General features: G+C 43.4%; 1 protein-coding gene and 2 long non-coding RNA genes across 5 annotated transcripts in view; 1 reads left to right on the forward strand and 2 right to left on the reverse strand.

Annotated features, from left to right (window-relative positions):
• The window catches only part of LOC115649034 (centromere protein F-like), a 78,275-nt gene that overhangs the window by 25,591 nt on the left and 26,378 nt on the right, over positions 1-26,306 (forward strand). For 2 of the 3 annotated variants that reach the window (XM_030557535.1, XM_030557537.1), the window contains 7 exons: positions 1,743-1,875; positions 4,212-4,477; positions 11,301-11,433; positions 13,769-14,034; positions 19,165-19,246; positions 20,049-20,141; positions 21,324-21,517. In XM_030557535.1, coding sequence (XP_030413395.1) covers positions 1,743-1,875; positions 4,212-4,477; positions 11,301-11,433; positions 13,769-14,034; positions 19,165-19,246; positions 20,049-20,141; positions 21,324-21,517 — 1,167 coding nt within the window. The remainder of the gene's footprint in view (positions 1-1,742; positions 1,876-4,211; positions 4,478-11,300; positions 11,434-13,768; positions 14,035-19,164; positions 19,247-20,048; positions 20,142-21,323; positions 21,518-26,306) is intronic. The other variant, XM_030557536.1, reaches the window with a different exon arrangement.
• Positions 5,177-7,668, reverse strand: LOC115649036. The gene is made up of 3 exons (XR_003999730.1): positions 7,306-7,668; positions 6,986-7,087; positions 5,177-5,741 (listed from the first exon to the last, which is right to left on the reverse strand). It is a non-coding gene; the product is annotated as an uncharacterized LOC115649036 (long non-coding RNA).
• LOC115649035 lies at positions 15,147-16,949 on the reverse strand. The gene is made up of 3 exons (XR_003999729.1): positions 16,906-16,949; positions 16,586-16,687; positions 15,147-15,340 (listed from the first exon to the last, which is right to left on the reverse strand). It is a non-coding gene; the product is annotated as an uncharacterized LOC115649035 (long non-coding RNA).

The following is a 26,306-nucleotide window of genomic DNA, read 5'->3' on the forward strand; positions in this document are numbered from 1 at the left end:
TCATTTGGGGGATTTTCTCTTGCTTTAAATTGATTGTGTGACCAAAAAAGTACCCATTCCTCCATGAAAGCTTAGAACTAGGCAACACACATTTATACTTAGGAAGCAGCTAATGATTGTAGAAGTTCCAAATGAACTCAAGCAGATATTTCATGTATTTTATTTTTTAGGACTAAAGAAAGAGTCTCTTGAACCATACTACAGAATTAGATTAGACAAATAATTCCATATGAACTGTAACCCTATCTGTAGTATGCTGGTGCAAAATCATTTTTTTAAACCCTGACCATACAACCAATTTTTTGCCTGGACTCAGTCCACATAGAATCAACTGCAAAAAGTGCCTTATCTTGTATCACAGCTATAGGTCTTGTGACAGGGTCGGGCCAGAGGGCTACAGGAGAGTGATCCTATTGGGATCCAGGAAGCGGGCGAGCCCACTGCTTAAAGATCCCCACAGTCGTAAGGGGGGATCAACAAGGCCTGGAAACCAAGTTGTTTCAGGGGACAGCTAATGAAATAACAGGGACAGAAGTGCCGTCAAAGGGTCAAACAAAGGGAACCTGATGGGACACCGAGCAGAGAACCCCGGACAGTGTCCACTGCTCCTCGAAGGCACCAAGGGAGTCAGTGGATGCCGCCCAGAGGAATTCTGCCAACTGTCCTCCCAACTCCTGATCAGACACAGGAGGGGCTGATCCAGACTATGGGGGAGATCACTGAGGTGAGCAAATCTGCCAATAAGCGCAGGACCCACCAAGGTAGAGCAGGAACTTTGTCACAATGTGTTTGTTTCGGTACAGCAGTTGGATATTTTGGACTAGGAGATTGTGAGACAAAAGGAGAATAACTAGAAGCATCAACGGTTTTAGTTGTGTTCTTTGGGTGACTTGTTTAAATAGATGAAAATACAGATCTGCTGTGCTAGCAAGGTTTTAATTTGTTTTACATCCAGACCCTCCGTTTTCTTGAATTTGGCTTCTGTGCACTGGTGCCCATCTGCTTGTAGTAAGTAGATGAATAAATGATGGCTTGCTTCCAATAGAGTCCCACCAGTGCCATGCCATCTGTTACCCAGCAATGCAGGAGTTGGGTGGAAGGAGTTAGTTTCTTAGAAATAACTTTTATTTCAGTTCCCAGGTAGGACGTACTTGTATGGGGTATTTTAACTTTTCTTAATTTATTTGGAAAAAGAGATGCTTAGAAAATGTACTATCCCGAACCCCCAGGTATTAATTGACTAATAATATTTTACATCTAATGCTATCTTGCGAACAAGAGCAACTTCATATAATTGACTGATCCACACGGACAGATGGGTGGTCTGAGAACAGGAGCTAGAACTGGAAAGTTCTCTTGTGTTCTGATACTGACTTCCCTCTGTGGCTGTGGGCAAGTCACTTAACTTCACTGACTCTCAGTTTTTGTGGGCTGGATTCTATCCTGTGTCAAGATCTGCTAGGGGCAGGCAACAGAGAACTGGTTGCAGCTCCCTGGTTCCATATCCCGAGCCACCTAAGTACTGCTGTGATCTGTGCCAGCTGGGAGACATCCCAAAAGGATTGTCTGCCCTCTGAGGACTGCCAAGAGTGCAATTCGTGTTCCTAACTCATGCATGTGTTTAGAAACCAAGGCTCAACTTTCCAGAGTCTTCATGGGACTCAGATGGGTAGTATACCACATCACACTACTCTCAGTTTATTGACTTAATCAACTGTTTTGTAACTAATGTTTTGTTGTAGGAAATGAAGGAGAAAAACCTTCTTTCCCTCCAGTCTGCTCAAAAATCAGAAAAAATCCATCTTCTGGAAGAAGAACTGAAGACAATCAGACACTTTCTGAAGGAGACGCAGAATTATGCGGAAGAGATGAAAAGTGAGTTACACATTTCTACCTATTTAAATCCTGTTACTAACTATTACTTCAGTGTGGAGGATCTGTAAACTTCATTATCAATGGTGATTTGAAGAATATCCAAGAAAAAAAAGTTCTCACTGTGTGAATAGTTAAATTAACTTTCAGCTAATACACACAATTCTCTTTCCAAACTGAGAGAGAACTTCTTCATACAAATATATAGTACTAACTCATAAAATTATATGGTTTTAAAGCAATTTAAAATGAGGAATAAATATGTCCCAAACAGAACTATGTGGTCAGCAAATTAAATACTACAATGTGCTCCTGTGTTTTAAAATCCCAAGCAAACAAATATACCTCAAACTATTATCCTTTAGCTTGTATGTGGACTCCATCAAGCTTAAACGTGATGAAGTGTTACCTGCCGAGCTCTAATTTGACTTTTCCCTTGAGAAAATGCATTTTGCAGACTGAGGTTTAGGAGAACAGGTAATACTGCTAAATAGCCATTGTAAAGAAGGAGACTGCTCCCTCTTATCCCTGTGGAAGTCTAACCTTACTTAATGAGATTTCAAAATTAAATGTATGGACCCAGTCCTGCTCCCATTTTAATCAATAGTTTGCACACTCCAATCCATGAGGACATCCAAATAAGTGCTTTGTGTTTTGATCTTATTCTTGGCAAGTGGCAGCACTTTCGGCTAGCTAATAAAATGTAATGCTTTCTAAGTCTATTTTCTTGCTTTCGCTATCTTCTATCTGTGGTTCTTAAGGTGTCAAATGGTAGCATTATCTCCATTTTCTGGAGGGAATAATTATGAACAAAAAATAAGTCAGAAGATGCTTGTGCTGTAGCTCTGCACTGCAACCGACAAAAACTTGTCCTAACTGAAACATAACTGAATGTGGGTGCCCAGAGTCCTAGGCTGTCACCCTTAACTCCCGGCCAGTTCTTCCTCTCTAACAAATCTATGATTATCCTCTCACCCCTGCGGGGCTTCTTCTGGTCATCCAGGGACTGAGCTCATTTCTAGCCGGAGCGTTCTCTCCTGGTCACTATCCCTCTCCTCACTGGCCCCCATGTCCCTCCCAGACCCCGGTGCCCTCCCCCGTCAGGGTCTTGCCCCCAGCAGTAGCCCACTCTCTGGGTCTCCCAACCCCGGGGAATCCCCACCCCTATTCTCCACCTTCCCTCAGTGGCTACCTCCAGTCACCATCTAGCCCCCTTTCACTGGGGCTGACTGCAGTCCGTAATGGCCACTCATCACTGGCCAGGGGATTTGGACCTGCTGCCTTTCCCTGCAACTCAGTACCTCTGTGGGCCTTGGACAAGGCCCTGCAGCCTGGGGAGTTGCCAGTCTGGAGCTCCTCAGCTCCTCTGGCCTTTCCCTAGCCCTGCTTCACTCTAGTGCCCTTAGCTTCCCCAGCAGCTAAGTACCTCTCCCTTCAGAGCTAGAGGGAGACTAAGTGCCTGCCAGCTGTGGCCTGACTGGGACGTGGCCCAGCAGTAGCTGCCTCCCCAATCAGCCCAGGCTTGCTGCTTTCCCCAGCCACAGCCCTCTGCAGGGCTGTTCCAACCCCTTCAGGGCTAGAGCGGCCAACCGGCCCGCTACACCCCCCTTTGAATCACCACCCTAAATAATCCTTCTCCATCCTAGGTGTTGACATATTTCAAATAACTGTTGATTGCTATCATTTCCCTTCCCCTCTCTCTGCTCCTGTTTCTCGCCAAGTTCTGGGTCTTGGAGACACTGAATTTTCCTTGTCCTGTAGGAAGGGAATGCGTAGTCTTGTTCTATATGGTAAGTTGGTGTTATTCAATAGAATTCTCTTTGCAATACAGGAAATCTCTTGTATGGTCCTTGTCTCTTAATTTTACTCCATACATCAGTTCATCAGACACCTTGATCATTTTTACATATTCTGGATTTTGAAGAGAGGAAAACGGACAAATAGGGCACCAAAATTCTTGATCTAGCCATTGGTACTGTTACCTGTCAACCACGAGTTTCAGAGTACAAGCAATGAGATCTCAGTGAAGATGGGCTGTAGAAACAGTTACAATTGTGAAGCACGGAGCGATTTGACTAGCAGTATGTTCTTTCTGCAAAACTGAATTCTGGCAATGCTCAAATTGTCTCAGCTATACAAAGTCATGGTTTGGAAATAAAGGCAGTTTTAGAACACATAAGTAATTATATTCTGAAATGCTAAGAAAATTTATTGCTAGGTGAAAAAATTGAAAATTGTCTATGTTGACATTTTATAGTGTTACCCATGAAAGCTAATATTGCATATTTGACGTAGTTTGCTTTCACAAATTAAGTACTTAATTGTTTTTATTACTATAGATAAGAATTTGTCTCAGGAAATACAATTAGAAAAGAAACAAGCAGAGACTCGAGATTTAGAGGGAAAAAATCAGGATTTGATCCAGCAACTTGAGAAAGTGCAGTCAGACTTGCAATTTAAACAAGCTGAGATTGCCCATCTACAAAATCTATCTTCAGCTGAGTTGCGTTGTTTAAAACAGGAAATGTTAAACATCAAGGCAGAGCAAAAGAAACTGCAAGAACAACATAACATCTTGCTTCAAGAAAATGAGCAACTGAGCAAGGTAATAAAAAGAGAGAATGAATCAGTAGCACGTTACTTAGTTTCCATTTTACCTGTCATGAACTATTTAAAATGATTTGTTCTATATCTTAGTTGAAATGGTACAATACAGAAGCCAACAAAGCCATGTTATTTTCAGTCTCTGTTATCAATGGCGGATAAGAGCAATATCAATATCTTTTGCTGACAGTTAATAAGGCATTTTCTACTTAAACTTTTAGGAGCCAAAATATTAAATTGTGTCCTTTTTAATATCTATTCTCTATTCTAATATAACATTTGCTATAACTTCTCCATTAGTAGCATGGAAATGTGATTAAATCTGTTATCTTATAAACTTCTGGCTATCAAAGATACAGGAGGTCTTTAGCGGGACACCTGAAAACGTGATAAAATGTGCACGTTTTGTCTATTCTGTTGCCCAGGTTTTCTTCTCATTCGTAACAAAGAGGTGATTCCTCTCACCTGTAGAACTGGGAGGTGGGCCAGTGTTGTTGCTGAAGGCCCCAGGAGTAAGCTCCATCCTTCACTTCAGGCCACCAGAAAGTGTGTCCACCAGCGGAACAAGTTGGCGGTTCAGTTTCTCCCAACAACTATGTTTTCTAATTAATTATTGTTCATTTTTCTGCAATACTGATTTCATTTCAACTTCTTACTCCTCTTTCCCTTTCCTCAAGTAAGTTCTCTGGATCTGCAAACACAGCACCTCTCAGTAACTCCCTTTGACTGCTAGAAAAGCCCTGCAAGATCAAGCTAAGTCCAAGTAGTTCAGCAGGCAGCTTTTTAGGGGTCTTAGAGGGTAACCTATATCTTGCTGCTACAAGCCACCAACCCTTGCTCTGTGAGGGGACGGGGCTTTGTTGGACCAGCGCACTAGTGCCATTGTGAGAAGGCTTGATCAGGAGCATGAGGATTCTCCAAGGGTTGAGAACCCGACATAGTCTGCTCAGGAATGATACTTGGAAACTCCATATGCTCTGGGTCCCAAAAAGACAAAAGGAATTGTCCCCTTTGTAAGGAAGTAATACGTACAATTAATGAGCTGGTTGTATAAACATCAGGCTTTAAATCTTTTCTCTTGCCTTCCCACTCTTAGGGCTGATGAATAGCATAGCTGAAGTCGAAGTATCTTAGATCGATTTACCTCGGGTCCTCACGGCACGGGATTGATGTCCACAGCTCCCCCATGGAGTCCGCTACCGCCGCTAGCTCCGATGGAGTTCCGGGGTCGATGGGGAGCGCATTCAGGGATCGATATATCGCATCTAGATGTGACACGATATATCAATCCCCGATAAATCGATCGCTACCCGCCGATGGGAGGGTAGTCTGGACATACTCTTAGGATGTGTTTGCTATGATTTTCTCCTATATATGGATCTCCTGGAGTGCTCTGCATCAGACTCACTGCCTCCCCTCTGCCCGTCCGCCCCCCCCCCCGAATATATCTGGGTGTGCAGAGACACGTATTACTTCTGTGAAGCCCTGTCTCAGGTGGCAGGATAATGTAAATTGTTCATCTCTGCTTTTCAGCCAGGGACCCTCTTTCAAGTAGGGAAGAGGACCTAAATTTTAGGCACAATGGAGTGAGAATTCTCCCTGTCCATTTATCAGGTCAAGGACCCAGGCTTTACCAGGGAAAGGAGTCTGGAGTCTCCTCCCCTTCTCCATAGGCTTGCTCAGCATTGAAGGATTAAAGAGCACTTTAGACAGTGTGTGCCCAGAACAGAGGCACATGAGAATTCCATTCATTTCCGATTAAATCTAGATATTAAACTAAAATGTTTTGTAAAAATATAAGGAAAACTTGTAAGTTTGGGAAACCTAAGTGCAGCAGTAGTCCTACCAGAGAAAGACATGGCCAGGCCTCTGGAAGAGGGTTCCTTCCAAAAGATTCCATTGACCAAAAGAGTGAGGATACTACAGCAAATTTGAAAACTCCAACTGTGACCATTTCTTATACTTAGTAAGGAAAATCTAGTTGGTGGCAGGCAAGTAGGCCATAGTCTCTAGGGTATGATCCTCAGTTTGAGTGTGAGAGTTCTCTGGATGACATTCTTGTCAAATCCTAGAAGTGTTGTGTAAGATACTCTTTCATGGCAACTTTCTCTCTTTCTTGATGTGATTTGTGGCAAAGCGTTCTTACTCTCTGGCTATAAGGAAACTGTTTACACTCATGAACGTGAAAAAAAATCACCCATCCCGTGCATCCACTTTCACAAGCGCAAGGCTGTTTGGGGAACCAGTGAAATTAGTAGCTGAGGCAACAAAAGCCTGAACCCTCTTTGTCAAAGCCGGCATAGTAATCCATTGGTCACTGCCAACACCAAAGGTATTCATGAAGGGAATGTTTGCCTAGCAGATGGGAAAGTATGAAGCAGAAGCTCACATGGAAGACCTAAATATTTTTCTTCTCAAACAACTAAATCTTCAGCATCACAAAGACAAAATGAACATTTGTGTGTGAAGAGTTTACAATTCCTATACAAGACTCTTTGTTTTGACCTACCTTCTGTGTCGAGAAGTTTAAATGGCTGGTAGTATCACAGCAAGGCTGAGGTCTCCAGTTGCACAACCCTGTCCATTTACAGACAACATGACTGTTTGTGCCCTGTCCAGAGAAACAGATCCATTCACAATTTGCCAGCTGCTAGAAAGGATTCCAACCCCCCTAGAGTTCAAAATCAGAATATTCTGAATCCAGTGCAGGACATTGTTCAACCAGGCTAAAATAGGCATGGCTTTGACTCTAAATTTACCACTACGGTAAAGATTTACAAAGACCCAAAACTTCATCTCATCAGTTGTATCCTGGCAGCAGACACTCACCCTGTAGCTAGTCTTCCCCAGTGGCCAGGGTGCTGATGCCATGCATTGGTACTGTCCTCCAAGTGGGATTTCACAATGTGCCTCTAGAAATTCCTTTTGTGGACACGTCATTCTCAGATCCTGTCCAAATGTCTCTTTTGGGGCAGGTAAGTAGCAGGAACATACTTTAAGCCAACCCAGTTTTCACTTTGGCCCTTGTATGATTGCTACAGGAACACACCTCACTTGGTGAAAAGCATACCTGGAAGACAAGATGCCCCCAGGATTATGGTGGGTCACTCAGAAAAAAGAGCATCCAGCTTTCTAAACAGCACACCTTGTGCTGTACAGTTTTTAAATGTGTCAGGGTATACTTCCTTTTAGTATATTTCTACAGAATTCAGTAGTGCTGGAACAAAAACATAGGAATGGACAGATGGGTTCAAACCAGTGGTCCATTGAGTCTCCTGTATGTCATCTGACGGTGGCCAGTAGTAGTTGCATCAGAGGAAGGTTCAAGAAACCTGTAGAGGGCAGTTATGGAATAACTGACCCACAAGGGAAATGTCTTCCTATCTCCTGTTAGAGGTTGGCTTGTGCTCTGAAGTATGAATGTTTGTATCCCTTTCAACATAAGTGAGTAACTAGAGGTCAGAACTTCTCTCAGAGGCCATGGAAATAATGTCAGAGGTAGAGAAGAATCTGCTGCTTTACAAGACAGTTGAAGACAAGGGAAGAGGAAAGAGCTGAACTCATCCTTCTAGTTCTTCACTAGTCGAAAACCCACCGACCGCTATGCCTACCTTCATGCCTCCAGCTTCCATCCCGGGCACATCACACGATCCATTGTCTACAGCCAAGCACTGAGGTACAACCGCATCTGCTCTAACCCATCAGACAGAGACCAACACCTACAAAATCTCCACCAAGGATTCTGAAAACTACAATATCCGCACGAAGAAATAAGGAAACAGATCAACAGAGCCAGATGTGTACCCAGAAGCCTCCTACTGCAAGACAAACCCAAGAAAGAAACCAACAGGACTCCACTGGCCATCACATACAGTCCCCAGCTAAAACCCCTCCAATGCATCATCTAGGATCTACAACCCATCCTGGACAATGATCCCACACTTTCACAGGCCTTGGGTGGCAGGCCAGTCCTTGCTCACAGACAACCTGCCAACCTGAAACATATTCTCACCAGTAACTGCACACCGCACCGTAATAACTCTAGCTCAGGAACCAATCCATGCAACAAACCTCGATGCCAACTCTGCCCACATATCTACACCAGCGACAGCATCACAGGACCTAACCAGATCAGCCACACCATCACTGGTTCATTCACCTGCACATCCACCAATGTAATATATGCCATCATATCCGAGCAATGCCCCTCTGCTATGTACATCGGCCAAACTGGACAGTCTCTACGGAAAAGGATAAATGGACACAAATCAGACATTAGGAATGGCAATATACAAAAACCTGTAGGAGAGCACTTCAACCTCCCTGGCCACACTATAGCAGACCTTAAGGTGGCCATCCTGCAGCAAAAAACTTCAGGATCAGACTTCAAAGAGAAACTGCTGAGCTTCAGTTCATCTGCAAATTTGACACCATCAGCTCAGGATTGAACAAAGATTGTGAATGGCTTGCCAATTACAGAACCAGTTTCTCCTCTCTTGCTTTTCACACCTCAACTGCTAGAACAGGGCCTCATCCTCCCTGATTGAACTGACCTCATTATCTCTAGCTTGCTTGCTAGCATATATATACCTGCCCCTGGTTATTTCCATTACATGCATCTGAGGAAGTGGGTATTCACCCACGAAAGCTCATGCTCCAAAACGTCTCTTAATCTATAAGGTAGCACTGGATTCTTTGCTGCTTTTACAGATCCAGACTAACATGGCTACCCCTCTGATACTTAATTATTCTTAACTCTGGAAAGCATTTAGATACAACAGCAATTGGCACAATGAAGAACTTAAAAAAACCCAATGGCTGATGTTGCTTCTATGACTATTCTGAGTTCTCTTTCCTTTCATTTTCCTTCTAACTCCAAATTAAAGGAAAAATCTTTGAATCTACAATCAAGGTTTTCTAAAAATCAAAAGTTACAGTCAGATCCTTTTTGTGTAAATTAGAATAACTTTACTGATTTCAACGGAGCTATGATGATATATGCCAGATCAGGATCTGGCTTCCTAGTTAGTATTTTGTTGATAATGCTGGTCTCTAGTGCTTGAAAAAGTAAAAATGTAGAAATCATTTGGGGGATTTTCTCTTGCTTTAAATTGATTGTGTGACCAAAAAAGTACCCATTCCTCCATGAAAGCTTAGAACTAGGCAACACACATTTATACTTAGGAAGCAGCTAATGATTGTAGAAGTTCCAAATGAACTCAAACAGATATTTCATGTATTTTATTTTTTAGGACTAAAGAAAGAGTCTCTTGAACCATACTACAGAATTAGATTAGACAAATAATTCCATATGAACTGTAACCCTATCTGTAGTATGCTGGTGCAAAATCATTTTTTTAAACCCTGACCATACAACCAATTTTTTGCCTGGACTCAGTCCACATAGAATCAACTGCAAAAAGTGCCTTATCTTGTATCACAGCTATAGGTCTTGTGACAGGGTCGGGCCAGAGGGCTACAGGAGAGTGATCCTATTGGGATCCAGGAAGCGGGCGAGCCCACTGCTTAAAGATCCCCACAGTCGTAAGGGGGGATCAATAAGGCCTGGAAACCAAGTTGTTTCAGGGGACAGCTAATGAAATAACAGGGACAGAAGTGCCGTCAAAGGGTCAAACAAAGGGAACCTGATGGGACACCGAGCAGAGAACCCCGGACAGTGTCCACTGCTCCTCGAAGGCACCAAGGGAGTCAGTGGATGCCGCCCAGAGGAATTCTGCCAACTGTCCTCCCAACTCCTGATCAGACACAGGAGGGGCTGATCCAGACTATGGGGGAGATCACTGAGGTGAGCAAATCTGCCAATAAGCGCAGGACCCACCAAGGTAGAGGAGGACCTTTGTCACAATGTGTTTGTTTCGGTACAGCAGTTGGATATTTTGGACTAGGAGATTGTGAGACAAAAGGAGAATAACTAGAAGCATCAACGGTTTTAGTTGTGTTCTTTGGGTGACTTGTTTAAATAGATGAAAATACAGACCTGCTCTGCTAGCAAGGTTTTAATTTGTTTTACATCCAGACCCTCCGTTTTCTTGAATTTGGCTTCTGTGCACTGGTGCCCATCTGCTTGTAGTAAGTAGATGAATAAATGATGGCTTGCTTCCAATAGAGTCCCACCAGTGCCATGCCATCTGTTACCCAGCAATGCAGGAGTTGGGTGGAAGGAGTTAGTTTCTTAGAAATAACTTTTATTTCAGTTCCCAGGTAGGACGTACTTGTATGGGGTATTTTAACTTTTCTTAACTTATTTGGAAAAAGAGATGCTTAGAAAATGTACTATCCCGAACCCCCAGGTATTAATTGACTAATAATACTTTACATCTAATGCTATCTTGCGAACAAGAGCAACTTCATATATTTGACTGATCCACACGGACAGATGGGTGGTCTGAGAACAGGAGCTAGAACTGGAAAGTTCTCCTGTGTTCTGATACTGACTTCCCTCTGTGGCTGTGGGCAAGTCACTTAACTTCACTGACTCTCAGTTTTTGTGGGCTGGATTCTATCCTGTGTCAAGATCTGCTAGGGGCAGGCAACAGAGAACTGGTTGCAGCTCCCTGGTTCCATATCCCGAGCCACCTAAGTACTGCTGTGATCTGTGCCAGCTGGGAGACATCCCAAAAGGATTGTCTGCCCTCTGAGGACTGCCAAGAGTGCAATTCGTGTTCCTAACTCATGCATGTGTTTAGAAACCAAGGCTCAACTTTCCAGAGTCTTCATGGGACTCAGATGGGTAGTATACCACATCACACTACTCTCAGTTTATTGACTTAATCAACTGTTTTGTAACTAATGTTTTGTTGTAGGAAATGAAGGGGAAAAACCTTCTTTCCCTCCAGTCTGCTCAAAAATCAGAAAAAATCCATCTTCTGGAAGAAGAACTGAAGACAATCAGACACTTTCTGAAGGAGACGCAGAATTATGCGGAAGAGATGAAAAGTGAGTTACACATTTCTACCTATTTAAATCCTGTTACTAACTATTACTTCAGTGTGGAGGATCTGTAAACTTCATTATCAATGGTGATTTGAAGAATATCCAAGAAAAAAAAATTCTCACTGTGTGAATAGTTAAATTAACTTTCAGCTAATACACACAATTCTCTTTCCAAACTGAGAGAGAACTTCTTCATACAAATATATAGTACTAACTCATAAAATTATATGGTTTTAAAGCAATTTAAAATGAGGAATAAATATGTCCCAAACAGAACTATGTGGTCAGCAAATTAAATACTACAATGTGCTCCTGTGTTTTAAAATCCCAAGCAAACAAATATACCTCAAACTATTATCCTTTAGCTTGTATGTGGACTCCATCAAGCTTAAACGTGATGAAGTGTTACCTGCCGAGCTCTAATTTGACTTTTCCCTTGAGAAAATGCATTCTGCAGACTGAGGTTTAGGAGAACAGGTAATACTGCTAAATAGCCATTGTAAAGAAGGAGACTGCTCCCGCTTATCCCTGTGGAAGTCTAACCTTACTTAATGAGATTTCAAAATTAAATGTATGGACCCAGTCCTGCTCCCATTTTAATCAATAGTTTGCACACTCCAATCCATGAGGACATCCAAATAAGTGCTTTGTGTTTTGATCTTATTCTTGGCAAGTGGCAGCACTTTCGGCTAGCTAATAAAATGTAATGCTTTCTAAGTCTATTTTCTTGCTTTCGCTATCTTCTATCTGTGGTTCTTAAGGTGTCAAATGGTAGCATTATCTCCATTTTCTGGAGGGAATAATTATGAACAAAAAATAAGTCAGAAGATGCTTGTGCTGTAGCTCTGCACTGCAACCGACAAAAACTTGTCCTAACTGAAACATAACTGAATGTGGGTGCCCAGAGTCCTAGGCTGTCACCCTTAACTCCCGGCCAGTTCTTCCTCTCTAACAAATCTATGATTATCCTCTCACCCCTGCGGGGCTTCTTCTGGTCATCCTGGGACTGAGCTCATTTCTAGCCGGAGCGTTCTCTCCTGGTCACTATCCCTCTCCTCACTGGCCCCCATGTCCCTCCCAGACCCCGGTGCCCTCCCCCGTCAGGGTCTTGCCCCCAGCAGTAGCCCACTCTCTGGGTCTCCCAACCCCGGGGAATCCCCACCCCTATTCTTCACCTTCCCTCAGTGGCTACCTCCAGTCACCATCTAGCCCCCTTTCACTGGGGCTGACTGCAGTCCATAATGGCCACTCATCACTGGCCAGGGGATTTGGACCTGCTGCCTTTCCCTGCAACTCAGTACCTCTGTGGGCCTTGGACAAGGCCCTGCAGCCTGGGGAGTTGCCAGTCTGGAGCTCCTCAGCTCCTCTGGCCTTTCCCTAGCCCTGCTTCACTCTAGTGCCCTTAGCTTCCCCAGCAGCTAAATACCTCTCCCTTCAGAGCTAGAGGGAGACTAAGTGCCTGCCAGCTGTGGCCTGACTGGGACGTGGCCCAGCAGTAGCTGCCTCCCCAATCAGCCCAGGCTTGCTGCTTTCCCCAGCCACAGCCCTCTGCAGGGCTGTTCCAACCCCTTCAGGGCTAGAGCGGCCAACCGGCCCGCTACACCCCCCTTTGAATCACCACCCTAAATAATCCTTCTCCATCCTAGGTGTTGACATATTTCAAATAACTGTTGATTGCTATCATTTCCCTTCCCCTCTCTCTGCTCCTGTTTCTCGCCAAGTTCTGGGTCTTGGAGACACTGAATTTTCCTTGTCCTGTAGGAAGGGAATGCGTAGTCTTGTTCTATATGGTAAGTTGGTGTTATTCAATAGAATTCTCTTTGCAATACAGGAAATCTCTTGTATGGTCCTTGTCTCTTAATTTTACTCCATACATCAGTTCATCAGACACCTTGATCATTTTTACATATTCTGGATTTTGAAGAGAGGAAAACGGACAAATAGGGCACCAAAATTCTTGATCTAGCCATTGGTACTGTTACCTGTCAACCACGAGTTTCAGAGTACAAGCAATGAGATCTCAGTGAAGATGGGCTGTAGAAACAGTTACAATTGTGAAGCACGGAGCGATTTGACTAGCAGTATGTTCTTTCTGCAAAACTGAATTCTGGCAATGCTCAAATTGTCTCAGCTATACAAAGTCATGGTTTGGAAATAAAGGCAGTTTTAGAACACATAAGTAATTATATTCTGAAATGCTAAGAAAATTTATTGCTAGGTGAAAAATTGAAAATTGTCTATGTTGCCATTTTATAGTGTTACCCATGAAAGCTAATATTACATATTTGACATAGTTTGTCTTCTCAAATTAAGTACTTAATTGTTTTTATTACTATAGATAAGAATTTGTCTCAGGAAATACAATTAGAAAAGAAACAAGCAGAGACTCGAGATTTAGAGGGAAAAAATCAGGATTTGATCCAGCAACTTGAGAAAGTGCAGTCAGACTTGCAATTTAAACAAGCTGAGATTGCCCATCTACAAAATCTATCTTCAGCTGAGTTGCCTTGTTTAAAACAGGAAAAGTTCAACATCAAGGCAGAGCAAAAGAAACTGCCAGAACAACATAACATCTTGCTTCAAGAAAATGAGCAACTGAGCAAGGTAATAAAAAGAGAGAATGAATCAGTAGCACGTTACTTAGTTTCCATTTTACCTGTCATGAACTATTTAAAATGATTTGTCCTATATCTTAGTTGAAATGGTACAATACAGAAGCCAACAAAGCCATGTTATTTTCAGTCTCTGTTATCAATGGCGGATAAGAGCAATATCAATATCCTTTGCTGACAGTTAATAAGGCATTTTCTACTTCAACTTTTAAGAGCCAAAATATTAAATTGTGTCCTTTTTAATATCTATTCTCTATTCTAATATAACATTTGCTATAACTTCTCCATTAGTAGCATGGAAATGTGATTAAATCTGTTATCTTATAAACTTCTGGCTATCAAAGATACAGGAGGTCTTTAGCGGGACACCTGAAAACGTGATAAAATGTGCACGTTTTGTCTATTCTGTGGCCCAGGTTTTCTTCTCATTCGTAACAAAGAGGTGATTCCTCTCACCTGTAGAACTGGGAGGTGGGCCAGTGTTGTTGCTGAAGGCCCCAGGAGTAAGCTCCATCCTTCACTTCAGGCCACCAGAAAGTGTGTCCACCAGCAGAACAAGTTGGCGGTTCAGTTTCTCCCAACAACTTTGTTTTCTAATTAATTATTGTTCATTTTTCTGCAATACTGATTTCATTTCAACTTCTTACTCCTCTTTCCCTTTCCTCAAGTAAGTTCTCTGGATCCGCAAACACAGCACCTCTCAGTATCTCCCTTTGGCTGCTAGAAAAGTGCTGCAAGATCAAGCTAAGTCCAAGTAGTTCAGCAGGCAGCTTTTTAGGGGTCTTAGAGGGTAACCTATATCTTGCTGCTACAAGCCACCAACCCTTGCTCTGTGAGGGGACGGGGCTTTGTTGGACCAGCGCATTAGTGCCATGCATGCACACATAAACACACCCATTTGAAGCCCTGACTCCATTGTGAGAAGGCTTGATCAGGAGCATGAGGATTCTCCAAGGGTTGAGAACCCGACATAGTCTGCTCAGGAATGATACTTGGAAACTCCATATGCTCTGGGTCCCAAAAAGACAAACGGAATTGTCCCCTTTGTAAGGAAGTAATACGTACAATTGATGAGCTGGTTGTATAAACATCAGGCTTTAAATCTTTTCTCTTGCCTTCCCACTCTTAGGGATGATGAATAGCATAGCTGAAGTCGAAGTATCTTAGATCGATTTACCTCGGGTCCTCACGGCGCGGGATTAATGTCCACGGCTTCCCCATGGAGTCCGCTACCGCCGCTAGCTCCGGTTGAGTTCCGGAGTCGATGGGGAGCGCATTCAGGGATCGATAGATCGCATCTAGATGAGACACGATATATCAATCCCCGATAAATCGATCGCTATCCGCCGATGGGGGGGTAGTCTGGACATACTCTTAGGATGTGTTTGCTGTGATTTTCTCCTATATACGGGTCTCCTGGAGTGCTCTGTATCAGACTCACTGCCTCCCCTCTGCCCGTCCTCACCCCCCCCCCGAATATATCTGGGTCTGCAGAGACACGTATTACTTCTGTGAAGCCCTGTCTCAGGTGGCAGGATAATGTAAATTGTTCATCTCTGCTTTTCAGCCAGGGACCCTCTTTCAAGTAGGGAAGAGGACCTAAATTTTAGGCACAATGGAGTGAGAATTCTCCCTGTCTATTTATCAGGTCAAGGACCCAGGCTTTACCAGGGAAAGGAGTTTGGAGTCTCCTCCCCTTCTCCATAGGCTTGCTCAGCATTGAAGGATTAAAGAGCACGTTAGACAGTGTGTGCCCAGAACAGAGGCACATGAGAAATCCATTCATTTCCGATTAAATCTAGATATTAAACTAAAATGTTTTGTAAAAATATAAGGAAAACTTGTAAGTTTGGGAAACCTAAGTGCAGCAGTAGTCCTACCAGAGAAAGACATGGCCAGGCCTCTGGAAGGGGGTTCCTTCCAAAAGATTCCATTGACCAAAAGAGTGAGGATACTACAGCAAATTTGAAAACTCCAACTGTGACCATTTCTTATACTTAGTAAGGAAAATCTAGTTGGTGGCAGGCAAGTAGGCCATAGTCTCTAGGGTATGATCCTCAGTTTGAGTGTGAGAGTTCTCTGGATGACATTCTTGTCAAATCCTAGAAGTGTTGTGTAAGATACTCTTTCATGGCAACTTTCTCTCTCTCTTGATGTGATTTGTGGCAAAGCGTTCTTACTCTCTGGCTATAAGGAAACTGTTTACACTCATGAACGTGAAAAAAAATCACCCATCCCGTGCATCCACTTTCACAAGCGCAAGGCTGTTTGGGGAACCAGTGAAATTAGTAGCAGAGACAACAAAAGCCTGAACCCTCCTTGTCAAAGCCGGCATAGTAATCCATTGGTCACTGCCAACACCAAAGGTATTCATGAAGGGAATGTTTGCCTAGCAGATGGGAAAGTATGAAGCAGAAGCTCACATGGAAGACCTAAATATTTTTCTTCTCAAACAACTAAATCTTCAGCATCACAAAGACAAAATGAACATTTGTGTGTGAAGAGTTTACAATTCCTGTACAAGACTCTTTGTTTTGACCTACCTTCTGTGTCGAGAAGTTTAAATGGCTGGTAGTATCACAGCAAGGCTGAGGTCTCAAGTTACACAACCCTGTCCATTTACAGACAACATGACTGTTTGTGCCCTGTCCAGAGAAACAGATCCATTCACAATTTGCCAGCTGCTAGAAAGGATTCCAACCCCCCTAGAATTCAAAATCAGAATATTCTGAATCCAGTGCAGGACATTGTTCAACCAGGCTAAAATAGGCATGGCTTTGACTCTAAATTTACCACTACGGTAAAGATTTACAAAGACCCAAAACTTCATCTCATCAGTTGTATCCTGGCAGCAGACACTCACCCTGTAGCTAGTCTTCCCCAGTGGCCAGGGTGCTGATGCAATGCATTGGTACTGTCCTTTAAGTGGGATTTCACAATGTTCCTCCAGAAATTCCTTTTGTGGACACGTCATTCTCAGATCCTGTCCAAATGTCTCTTTTGGGGCAGGTAAGTAGCAGGAACATACTTTAAGCCAACCCAGTTTTCACTTTGGCCCTTGTATGATTGCTACAGGAACACACCTCACTTGGTGAAAAGCATACCTGGAAGACAAGATGCCCACAGGGTTATGGTGGGTCACTCAGAAAAAAGAGCATCCAGCTTTCTAAACAGCACACCTTGTGCTGTACAGTTTTTAAATGTGTCAGGGTATACTTCCTTTTAGTATATTTCTACAGAATTCAGTAGTGTTGGAACAAAAACATAGGAATGGACAGATGGGTTCAAACCAGTGGTCCATTGAGTGTCCTGTATGTCATCTGACGGTGGCCAGTAGTAGTTGCTTCAGAGGAAAGTTCAAGAAACCTGTAGAGGGCAGTTATGGAATAACTGACCCACAAGGGAAATGTCCTCCTATCTCCTGTTAGAGGTTGGCTTGTGCTCTGAAGTATGAATGTTTGTATCCCTTTCAACATAAGTGAGTAACTAGAGGTCAGAACTTCTCTCAGAGGCCATGGAAATAATGTCAGCGGTAGAGAAGAATCTGCTGCTTTACAAGACAGTTGAAGACAAGGGAAGAGGAAAGAGCTGAACTCATCCTTCTAGTTCTTCACTAGCCAGAAGTCCCTGGAATTTTTGGACATGATTGATTGATTTTGATAGCTAAGGAATCTCCACTCTACCAGCAGAAAAAACAGATCTCTTGAAGCATGGCCCCCTATTTCATCTGTACCTGGGCTGCCTATAATTTGACAGCCTAGGTTTCAAAAGAAAAGTGTAGTTCAGCAGAGATTATCCTTTAGCCCAGTGATTCTCAAACGTTTGTACTGTTGACTCCTTTCACATAGCAAGCCTCTGAGTGTGACCCCCCCCCTTCCTTATAAATTAAAAACACTTTTTTAGTCTGACTGATACATTTTGGTATCCAGGCAGAATTCAGTCAGGAACTTCCATTCATTGTTTCGGTAAAGTTTCACTTATGGTACAAAGGAAACAATACCTTACTTGCTAGGGTCCGTACTTCAGAATTAGACCATGTTTAAATATGTCTTTTCACTCTGCCTCTAAGGTTAACCGTAACTTACTGACTGTGATATTAAACATAACAGGGCAGTGTCTACATGGCATGTTGTAACATCATGTTAATTAACACATTAATTAACACCTTATGAAACTTCCCAGTGTAGACATGCCCCTATTGTCTTTAAACTGCTTCTACTACCTCATTACGTCACATTTGACTTGTGAGAGCGTATCAGTTCTGACGTATGCAGAATTTCCATCTAAATTATTAATTGATTCTTCTTATGACAGCACTATTCTTGCTAATAATTTAGATAGACCTGTGAACAATTCCACGTGCCACTACAAAAAAAATTCTGGTAATGACTATATGAAGTTTTATTTGTAAGATGCATAGGTTGGGTGTTTACTGCAAGCAGAAGGGGCAAAGTTTTTAAACCTGTCCATCTAGGTGAATTTTTTCTTATCAATTCCCTCTGCATTTTCTAGCCTGCAGTCTTTTTCTACTTCTATTTGTGGTGAATGACTGATGACTGTAGTTCTATGCTCTCGCTTCAGAAATAAACACATCAAAAAGCACTCATGTAGCACAGTGTGGAGCCGGTATTGTGGCAAGCAGGCTCTGAGTTACAGTTCTCACTCCATGCCCAGCTGATGGAGCACTGTGCTCGATATTTACATTATCCTGAAGTGCATTTTATAAGGCTGCCAGATATCCACCATCCATTTATTTTGGCACCCCAATGCACGTAGCGTGGACAAACATGCCTGGACCACATGCTTTTCAGCTGGGTTTTGTCAACTGGTTATTTTGATTATTCTATTTAGATTATTATTTCTCTATCAAGGAAATCTATACACATGTAGTTTTCCAATAAACATGACTTTAATATTTCTCTGTTGGAATTAGAAGCTGCTATAATTCAACTGTATATTACTAAGCCAACTCTACTGTACAAATTCATATTATAACTTTTGTCCGTTTTTTTAGTTGCACTGAACATTTAATGGCAGATGAGATACCATTAGTGAGAGTATAATGCTTACACAGAAGAATGAATTTTCCTATTAGCAACTAAAATTTTTTTTTATTTTCTAGCTGGACAATCTGAAGTCTATAGTTGACCTGAAGAAGCAAAATGTATTCGCTCACAGTAAACTGAAGACATGGATGAAATCCTGTAAGCAGCTGGGGAAGGAAAAAGAAATGTTGCAGAAACAATTTGCTGACCATAGTGCTCTATTAAAGGAGCACAAGCCAAGTGTGGAGTAGTTTAAGAAGGAAATGCTATACTAGAATGTGATTGTAAGGCTGCAAATCGTTCCTGGAAGTCCACGGTTTCCGTGACCTCTGTGAATTTTGCAGTGCTGGTGCAGCTGATCTGAAGATCCCAGCAGCTGGGGAAGCCCAGGAGCCAGCCACACTGGCCATTGCTCTGGCAGCCCCAGGCATGGTCCCTGACTCTGCCCTGCAGCAGCAGTCCGGGACTAGTGTTGGTGGGGCACTGAGCCACCTGTTCCCCCCCCCAACACCAGCGTTGCCCTGCTCTCTCTCTCCACTCCCCAGCAGTTTTCAGGAGCGTCCCCCCTCCCTGTAGGTAAGATTTAGTCCCAGGTATTTTTCGTAAAAGTCATGGAGGGGTCACGGGGCCGTGCCTTTTTGTTTATTGCCCATGACTTTTACTAAAAATACCCATAACTAAAACGTAGCCTTAATCATGATCTTGTTTCTAACTTTAATGCATTTATTTATAAAACATGTTTTCAAAACATCCATTATTACATTTGATTCAGATGAGAGGCCAGATCCCCATAAATCAGCATAGTTTCTGAAGCTCTGGTATAGTTTACTGTGGTTGCACAAGCACACATCTTATGTACTTAATTAACAAATGAATGATTGAGATCATTGCATTCTGAACGTATCTTTCCAGAATCTCCTTAAAGTTATTTGTACAGGTAATGGCTTTTTCCTTTGGTCAGGTGCTGATGAGGTTGCCATCTACCTACTTTCACTGACCCAGGACAATGAGCCAGAGTATGAGCCGGACAAACTCCCAGAGGTGGTCAGAAAAGGTAATTGTTACTTTTTTAGAGGAGAACTGTCCACATTGGGGGGAGTGTGTGCGTGCACACTTATCTAAATAATCATGTTGTCGTACGTGTGACTTGGAAGCCTTGTAAAAACTTGGACATCAGTGGCCAAATTCAGCCTGGTATAGGTTGCATGAGTCCATTTAACTCAACTGTTTGTCAGAGCTGAGTTTAGCCCCATGTGCTTAAAAAAAAGAAAAAAGCCCTACTATACAATTAAGGCTATGGGGTGTGGGGCCTAATATCTTTTGTTGTAGATGTATATAATTTCTCGTGGTTTTGGTTTTTGGTCTGTGTGATGTCTTCCCATCTGTACAGTTTTGTAGTATTTGATGACAAAAGCAAAACAGCCAAAAAATCTGAAATCCAGAATCCTAATATCAGGTTGTAGTTTTGAAAATCAGTCTAGATAAATTTTTTTGACTTTGGGACTCCTCCGAAAACTTTGCAGAAGACCTCTGGCAAAAAGAGAGAGATTCTAGGCCCAGCCATTCCCAATATATAAAACACCTTTTTCTTCTGGTTGATAGGAAGGGGGGACATTTTTGCTTAAACATTTTTAACCAAATGTTTTTTCATTGAAATGTGCTGCATTGTCAAAGCCGAAATGGATCACGGAGATGGATTGATTCGGACAAAGTTCTTGCTGGGCAGGGAGGAAGGCCCCCAGATTGAAAGCCTGATGTTTTTGATTCAATTTCTTTTTGTGAAAGCATTTGAAAGGCTTATGTTTTCATTCCAATCTAGAATAAAAACAAATTTTGAAACCTCGAAAGGGGTCACAAAACAGAATTGTCTCCCTCTGGCCGGCTCTATATAGAACAACAGAAGAACATCGTTTTCAGATGGAAATGATTTTGCAGTTAATGGTGTCCCTTTAGAGGAAAAAGAGAACGTTTTCTTGGGGAAAACTCTTTTTGCCATTTTAGTAGAATTGCTGTTGCACAGTTCCACACCCTTGCCTGAGTTCATCTATAAAATTCTAGGAACGCAAGATAGTCCTAATAATTCCCCCATTATATTTTATTCAGTGAGTAAATGCCATTTTACTTTCTTAAACTATTACCAGTTGTCATCGCCATCTTGAATTGAGCAAGATCAGATTGATTAGAACAATCAAGTAATTTAATCAACTGTGGTTAATGGCAGCTGTTTATTTTTCAGGGTTTGCTGATATTCCTACTGGAAAAACCAACCCTTATGTTTTGCACAGAACAGCGCTAAACCTAAGGACCAGTCCCCATCTTGCTGCTCAAAGCCACAAATTGTCACCATATGACCAAAGTTTACAAAATGGCAGGTCAGATAATCTTGCGGAGATCTCTAAACTGGCAGCTGGTGGCAGCACATCACCAAAGGTAACTGATCTTAAAAATGTATCTGAATGTGCAGGGCATGGGAAATCCACATAATGTATTTATCTCTCCAGGTGAGTTTGAAGACATGCCGTGTTATTCATACCTCCTTTATATCTGCCATGAATATAGCGAAGACAAGGTCATCAATGTAAATAAAATGAAGAAAGCTTGGCATATAAGAAAGATCTGGGCATAGTGGTAAACTTAAAATTGTTGGTATGATCAAATCTGTGATCTCATGCCAAGTGCCCATTAACTTGGTAAATGGGAATGAGGTAAATCTTCCCACTTTAATGCTTATCACAAATATTTGATTATTTCTTGAAAGACCTGGATGCCTAGAGCAGGGGTTGTGTGCGCATGCATATATGGATTACACATAAAAGCACTTGAAAGTTCATATATGCTGGAATTAAGGCTCCTTGTCCCAATCTCTCTGTTCAGCCAGCCCCAGTTCTCTTAGACTCACAGACTTTAAGGTCAGAAGGGACCATTATGATCATGTAGCCTGACCTCCTGCACAACGCAGGACACAGAATGTCACCCACCCACTCCTGTAACAAACCCCTAACTTATGTCTGAGTTATTGAAGTCCTCAGATCATGGTTTAAAGACCTCAAGGTGATAGAATCCTCCAGCAAGTGACCCGTGCCCCATGCAGCAGAAGAAGGTGAAAAATCTCCAGGTCCTCTGCCAATCTGCCCTGGAGGAAAAATCCTTCCCGACCCCAAATATGGCCATCAGTTAAACCCTGAGCATGTGGGCAAGACTCACCAGCCAGACACCCAAGAAAGAATTCTCTGTAGTAACTCAGAGTATGTCTACATCTACAATTTTGCAGCGCTGGTTGTTACAGCTGTATTAGTACAGCTGTATAGGGCCAGCGCTGCAGAGTGGCCACACTTACAGCAACCAGCGCTGCAAGTGGTGTTAGATGTAGCCACACTGCAGCGCTGTTGGGCGGCTTCAAGGGGGGGTTCGGGGAACGCGAGAGCAAACCGCGGGGAAGCTGGTTTCCTTTCCCGGTTTGCTCTCGCGTTCCCCGAACCCCCGTGCAAGCAGGTCTCCTTCCCCGCGGTTTGCTCTCGCGTTCCCCGAACCCCCGTGCAAGCAGGTCTCCTTCCCCGCGGTTTGCAGGGGAGTTCGGGGAACGCGAGAGCAAACCGCGAGGAAGGAGACCTGCTTGCTGGGGGTTCGGGAAACGCGAGAGCAAACCGCGGGGAAGGAGACCTGCTTGCACGGAGGGGGTTCGGGGAAGGCGAGAGCAAACCGCGGGGAAGGAGACCTGCTTGCGGGGAGGGGTTTCGGGGAACGCGAGAGCAAACCGCGGGGAAGGAGACCTGCTTGCACGGGGGTTCGGGGAACACTGGAGCAAACCGGCGAAGGAGACTTGCTTCCCCGCGGTTTGCTCTCGCGTTCCCCGAACCCCCCCTGCAAACCGCGGGGAAGGAGACCCGCTTGGGGGGGGATTCGGAGAACACCGGCGCAAACCGCGGGGAAGGAGACCTGCTTGATTACCAGAGAGGCTTCCTCAGGTATGCTGGGATACCTGCTTATTCCACTGAGGTCAAGAAAGGCGCTGGTAAGTGTCTACACTTGATTACCAGCGCTGGATCACCAGCGCTGGATCCTCTACACCCGAGACAAAACGGGAGTACGGCCAGCGCTGCAAACAGGGAGTTGCAGCGCTGGTGATGCCATGCAGATGTGTACACCTCCTAAGTTGCAGCGCTGTAAACCCCTCACCAGCGCTGCAACTTTGTGATGTAGACAAGCCCTCAGATCCCACCTCATCTAACATCCCATCACAGGCCATTGGGCATATTTACCTGCTAATAATCAAAGATCAATTAATTGCCACAATTAGGCTATCCCATCATTCCATCCCTCCATAAATTTATCAAGCTTAGTCTTGAAGCCAGATATGTCTTTTGCCACCATTACTCCCCTTGGAAGGTTGCTCCAGAACTTCACTCCTCTAATGGTTAGAAACCTTCATCTAATTTCAAGTCTAAACTTCCTAGTGTCCAGTTTTATCCATTTGTTCTTGTGTCCACATTGGTACTGAGCTTAAATAATTCCTCTCCCTCCCTGATATTTACCACTCTGATATATTTATAGAGAGCAATCATATCTCCCCTCAACCTTCTTTTGGTTAGGCTAAACTGTTAGGGGGATTATTCCTTCACCCTCTCACTTCCCTGGTCCTTCTCGCATGAACAGAGAGCAACAATACCCGAAGTCCAAAGGCGAAAACAATTCGATGTTTATTGGGATGAACTTCCAGCAAGCATGATTCCAGTTTCCTTCCTTAGTGTCCCTCTTCCCAGCTCTGACACCACAGAGCCTTGCCTGTGTCCCTGTTTCTCTTCCCATCCCCTGTTCCCATTGCCCCCTTTAGCAAAACATGATCCAAATTCCCCCATCCCCAGTCCCTGTTCCCATCCCCTCCACACTTTACTTCCTGATTGACTGCAGACTATATAGTAAAACCTGAGTTTTGCTTAGCTATACTTTAACCAATCATTCTACTGAAATTTAACTAACCAATCCTAACATATTGTAACATGGTTATTTAACCAATTATTCCCACTACCTTAATTGGTTTACATCCAACAAAATTAATATACAGCAGACAGAAGCAATCACAGAACCAGACAGATACTATGCAAATAAACATACAAAACAATACAGAAGTGAGGATTTCACAACTACATCTATACAGACATAAGGGTTTTCCAGCTGTGTCTATTGATAAGTGAGTTCTTGCCAGACAGGATGCGATCAAACAGAGGGTACGGCTACATTTGGAATTTCAAAGTGCTGCCGCGGCAGCGCTTTGAAGTGTGAGTGTAGTCAGAGCGGCAGCGCTGGGAGAGAGCTCTCCCAGCGCTGCATGTAAACCACATCCCTTACGGGTGTAGCATGCAGCGCTGGGAGCCGCGCTCCCAGCGCTGCCGCCCTGATTACACTGACGCTTTACAGCGCTGTATCTTGCAGCGCTCAGGGGGGTGTTTTTTCACACCCCAGTTGCAGCGCTGTAAAGTGTGAGTGTAGCCAAGGCCTAAGTTTCCATTTACATCTTCTAGGCTCTTCCCTTTCTCTGGAGGTGATAGGAATATCAGGACAGGATTGTATCCTAATAGCCCAATAGCACCTTATTTCAATGTGACTAGTTTGGAATGTGAGGATGTGCCCATACACTTCCCAGCTTATGGCTGCCTTTGCTGCTTAGCTGAAGATCCAGGCCTCAGACTGTCACAGTAAAAGAAGGCCATTACACAGACAGACAGTGATTTTTTTATTTCTTTTATTCCTCTATAACTAGCTAAGTGATAAGAATACACCTAAATTCTTAAAGTATAGGCCTTTGCAAACAGGCCTGAATATCTATATCCTAACATAAACAAGCCAAGCTCTTTGAGTCTCCTTTCATAAGACAGGTTTCCCATTCCTCGGATCATCCTAGTAGCCCTTCTCTGTACCTGTTCCAGTTTGAATTCATCTTTCTTAAACATAAGAGACCAGAACTGCACACAGTATTCCAGATGAGGTCTCACCAGTGCCTGGTATAACGGAACTAACACCTCTTTATCTTTACTGGAAATACCTTGCCTGATGCATCCCAAGACTGCATTAGCTTTTTAATGGCCATATCCCCAAGTTCCCGCCCCCATGTCACCCCTCCTCCCGAACCTCCACCCTTACACCACCTTCCCTTGTGCCATCTCTTCCTCCCCAAGGCCATGCCCATTGCTCACTCCTCTCCGCCCCCTGCCCTCTTCACTATCCCTTACAGCCAGTAAAAAATGGGAGGATATAGCTCTCCACGTTTAAAATTGAGGGGGCCACGGACCCTTGACCCCTCCTGTTCCAGTACCCCTAATCTAAGTATAAGATAGTCTTATGATTAAATCACTGCCATGGGATTTAGGAGAGTTAGGTTCAATGGCCTCCCTTCATCTGTGAATTTACCACTTTCTTGATTTTTCTGTGTGTCCGTTTCTCCATTATTAATGGCATTAATAATTCCTTACCTCTGCGGCGTGTGCAGATAAATATTTTAAAGTTCAGGATGCACCCAGGCATGATGGTGATGAATGCTATAGAAGTACCAAAGCAGACAGGAAAGCAACAGAGCTGTTCTTATCAAAATGTGGTTCACAGATCTAACCCGGAATTATTATTCTGCTTTCCCATTAATGGAAAGCAACAACAGCTGGATTTGACTTGGTCTGGGGGGAGGATTTAACACTGTAACAGATTGACAAGCTCTAAGTCCCTGCCTGGGGCTCTGGGGCCGAAACATCCTGCTGTCAGGTGCTAGAAACCTGCAAAGAGATGGGGAGGTCACTCAGAGGCGTGGTCCAAGAAGCATCAGTCCTGGCAGGGATGAGGGGCAGAAACACAAAGGTCCTAAGAATAGCCAAGCTTGGAAGAAAGTTTAGACTCAGGACTATGTTCTGTGATTGTCATTTAATTATCCCTGTTAGATGAACCTCAGAATGGGGTAATTGTGCATGTTACACAGTGTGCGTATGCCTTGCGCAGGGCAGGGGAAGAATGCCACCTGTTTATGGACAGTTAAATAGATGCAGTTTAAATATATGAAAGAATAGCTTCAAAACCTCTAACACACGTTTCTATGTCTCTTTGCTTGTAACGGGAACCTCTACAGGTGAATGTAGGGGAGAATTGGATTCCATTTAGTAAAGGAGCTCCCTACCTATATAAATGGAGTTCAGTTGTTTAAATCAAAGAGATGCAGAAATGTGGGCAAAGCATTTTT

Source organism: Gopherus evgoodei, chromosome 3 (assembly GCF_007399415.2).
Source record: "Gopherus evgoodei ecotype Sinaloan lineage chromosome 3, rGopEvg1_v1.p, whole genome shotgun sequence".
NCBI lineage: Eukaryota > Metazoa > Chordata > Testudines > Testudinidae > Gopherus > Gopherus evgoodei.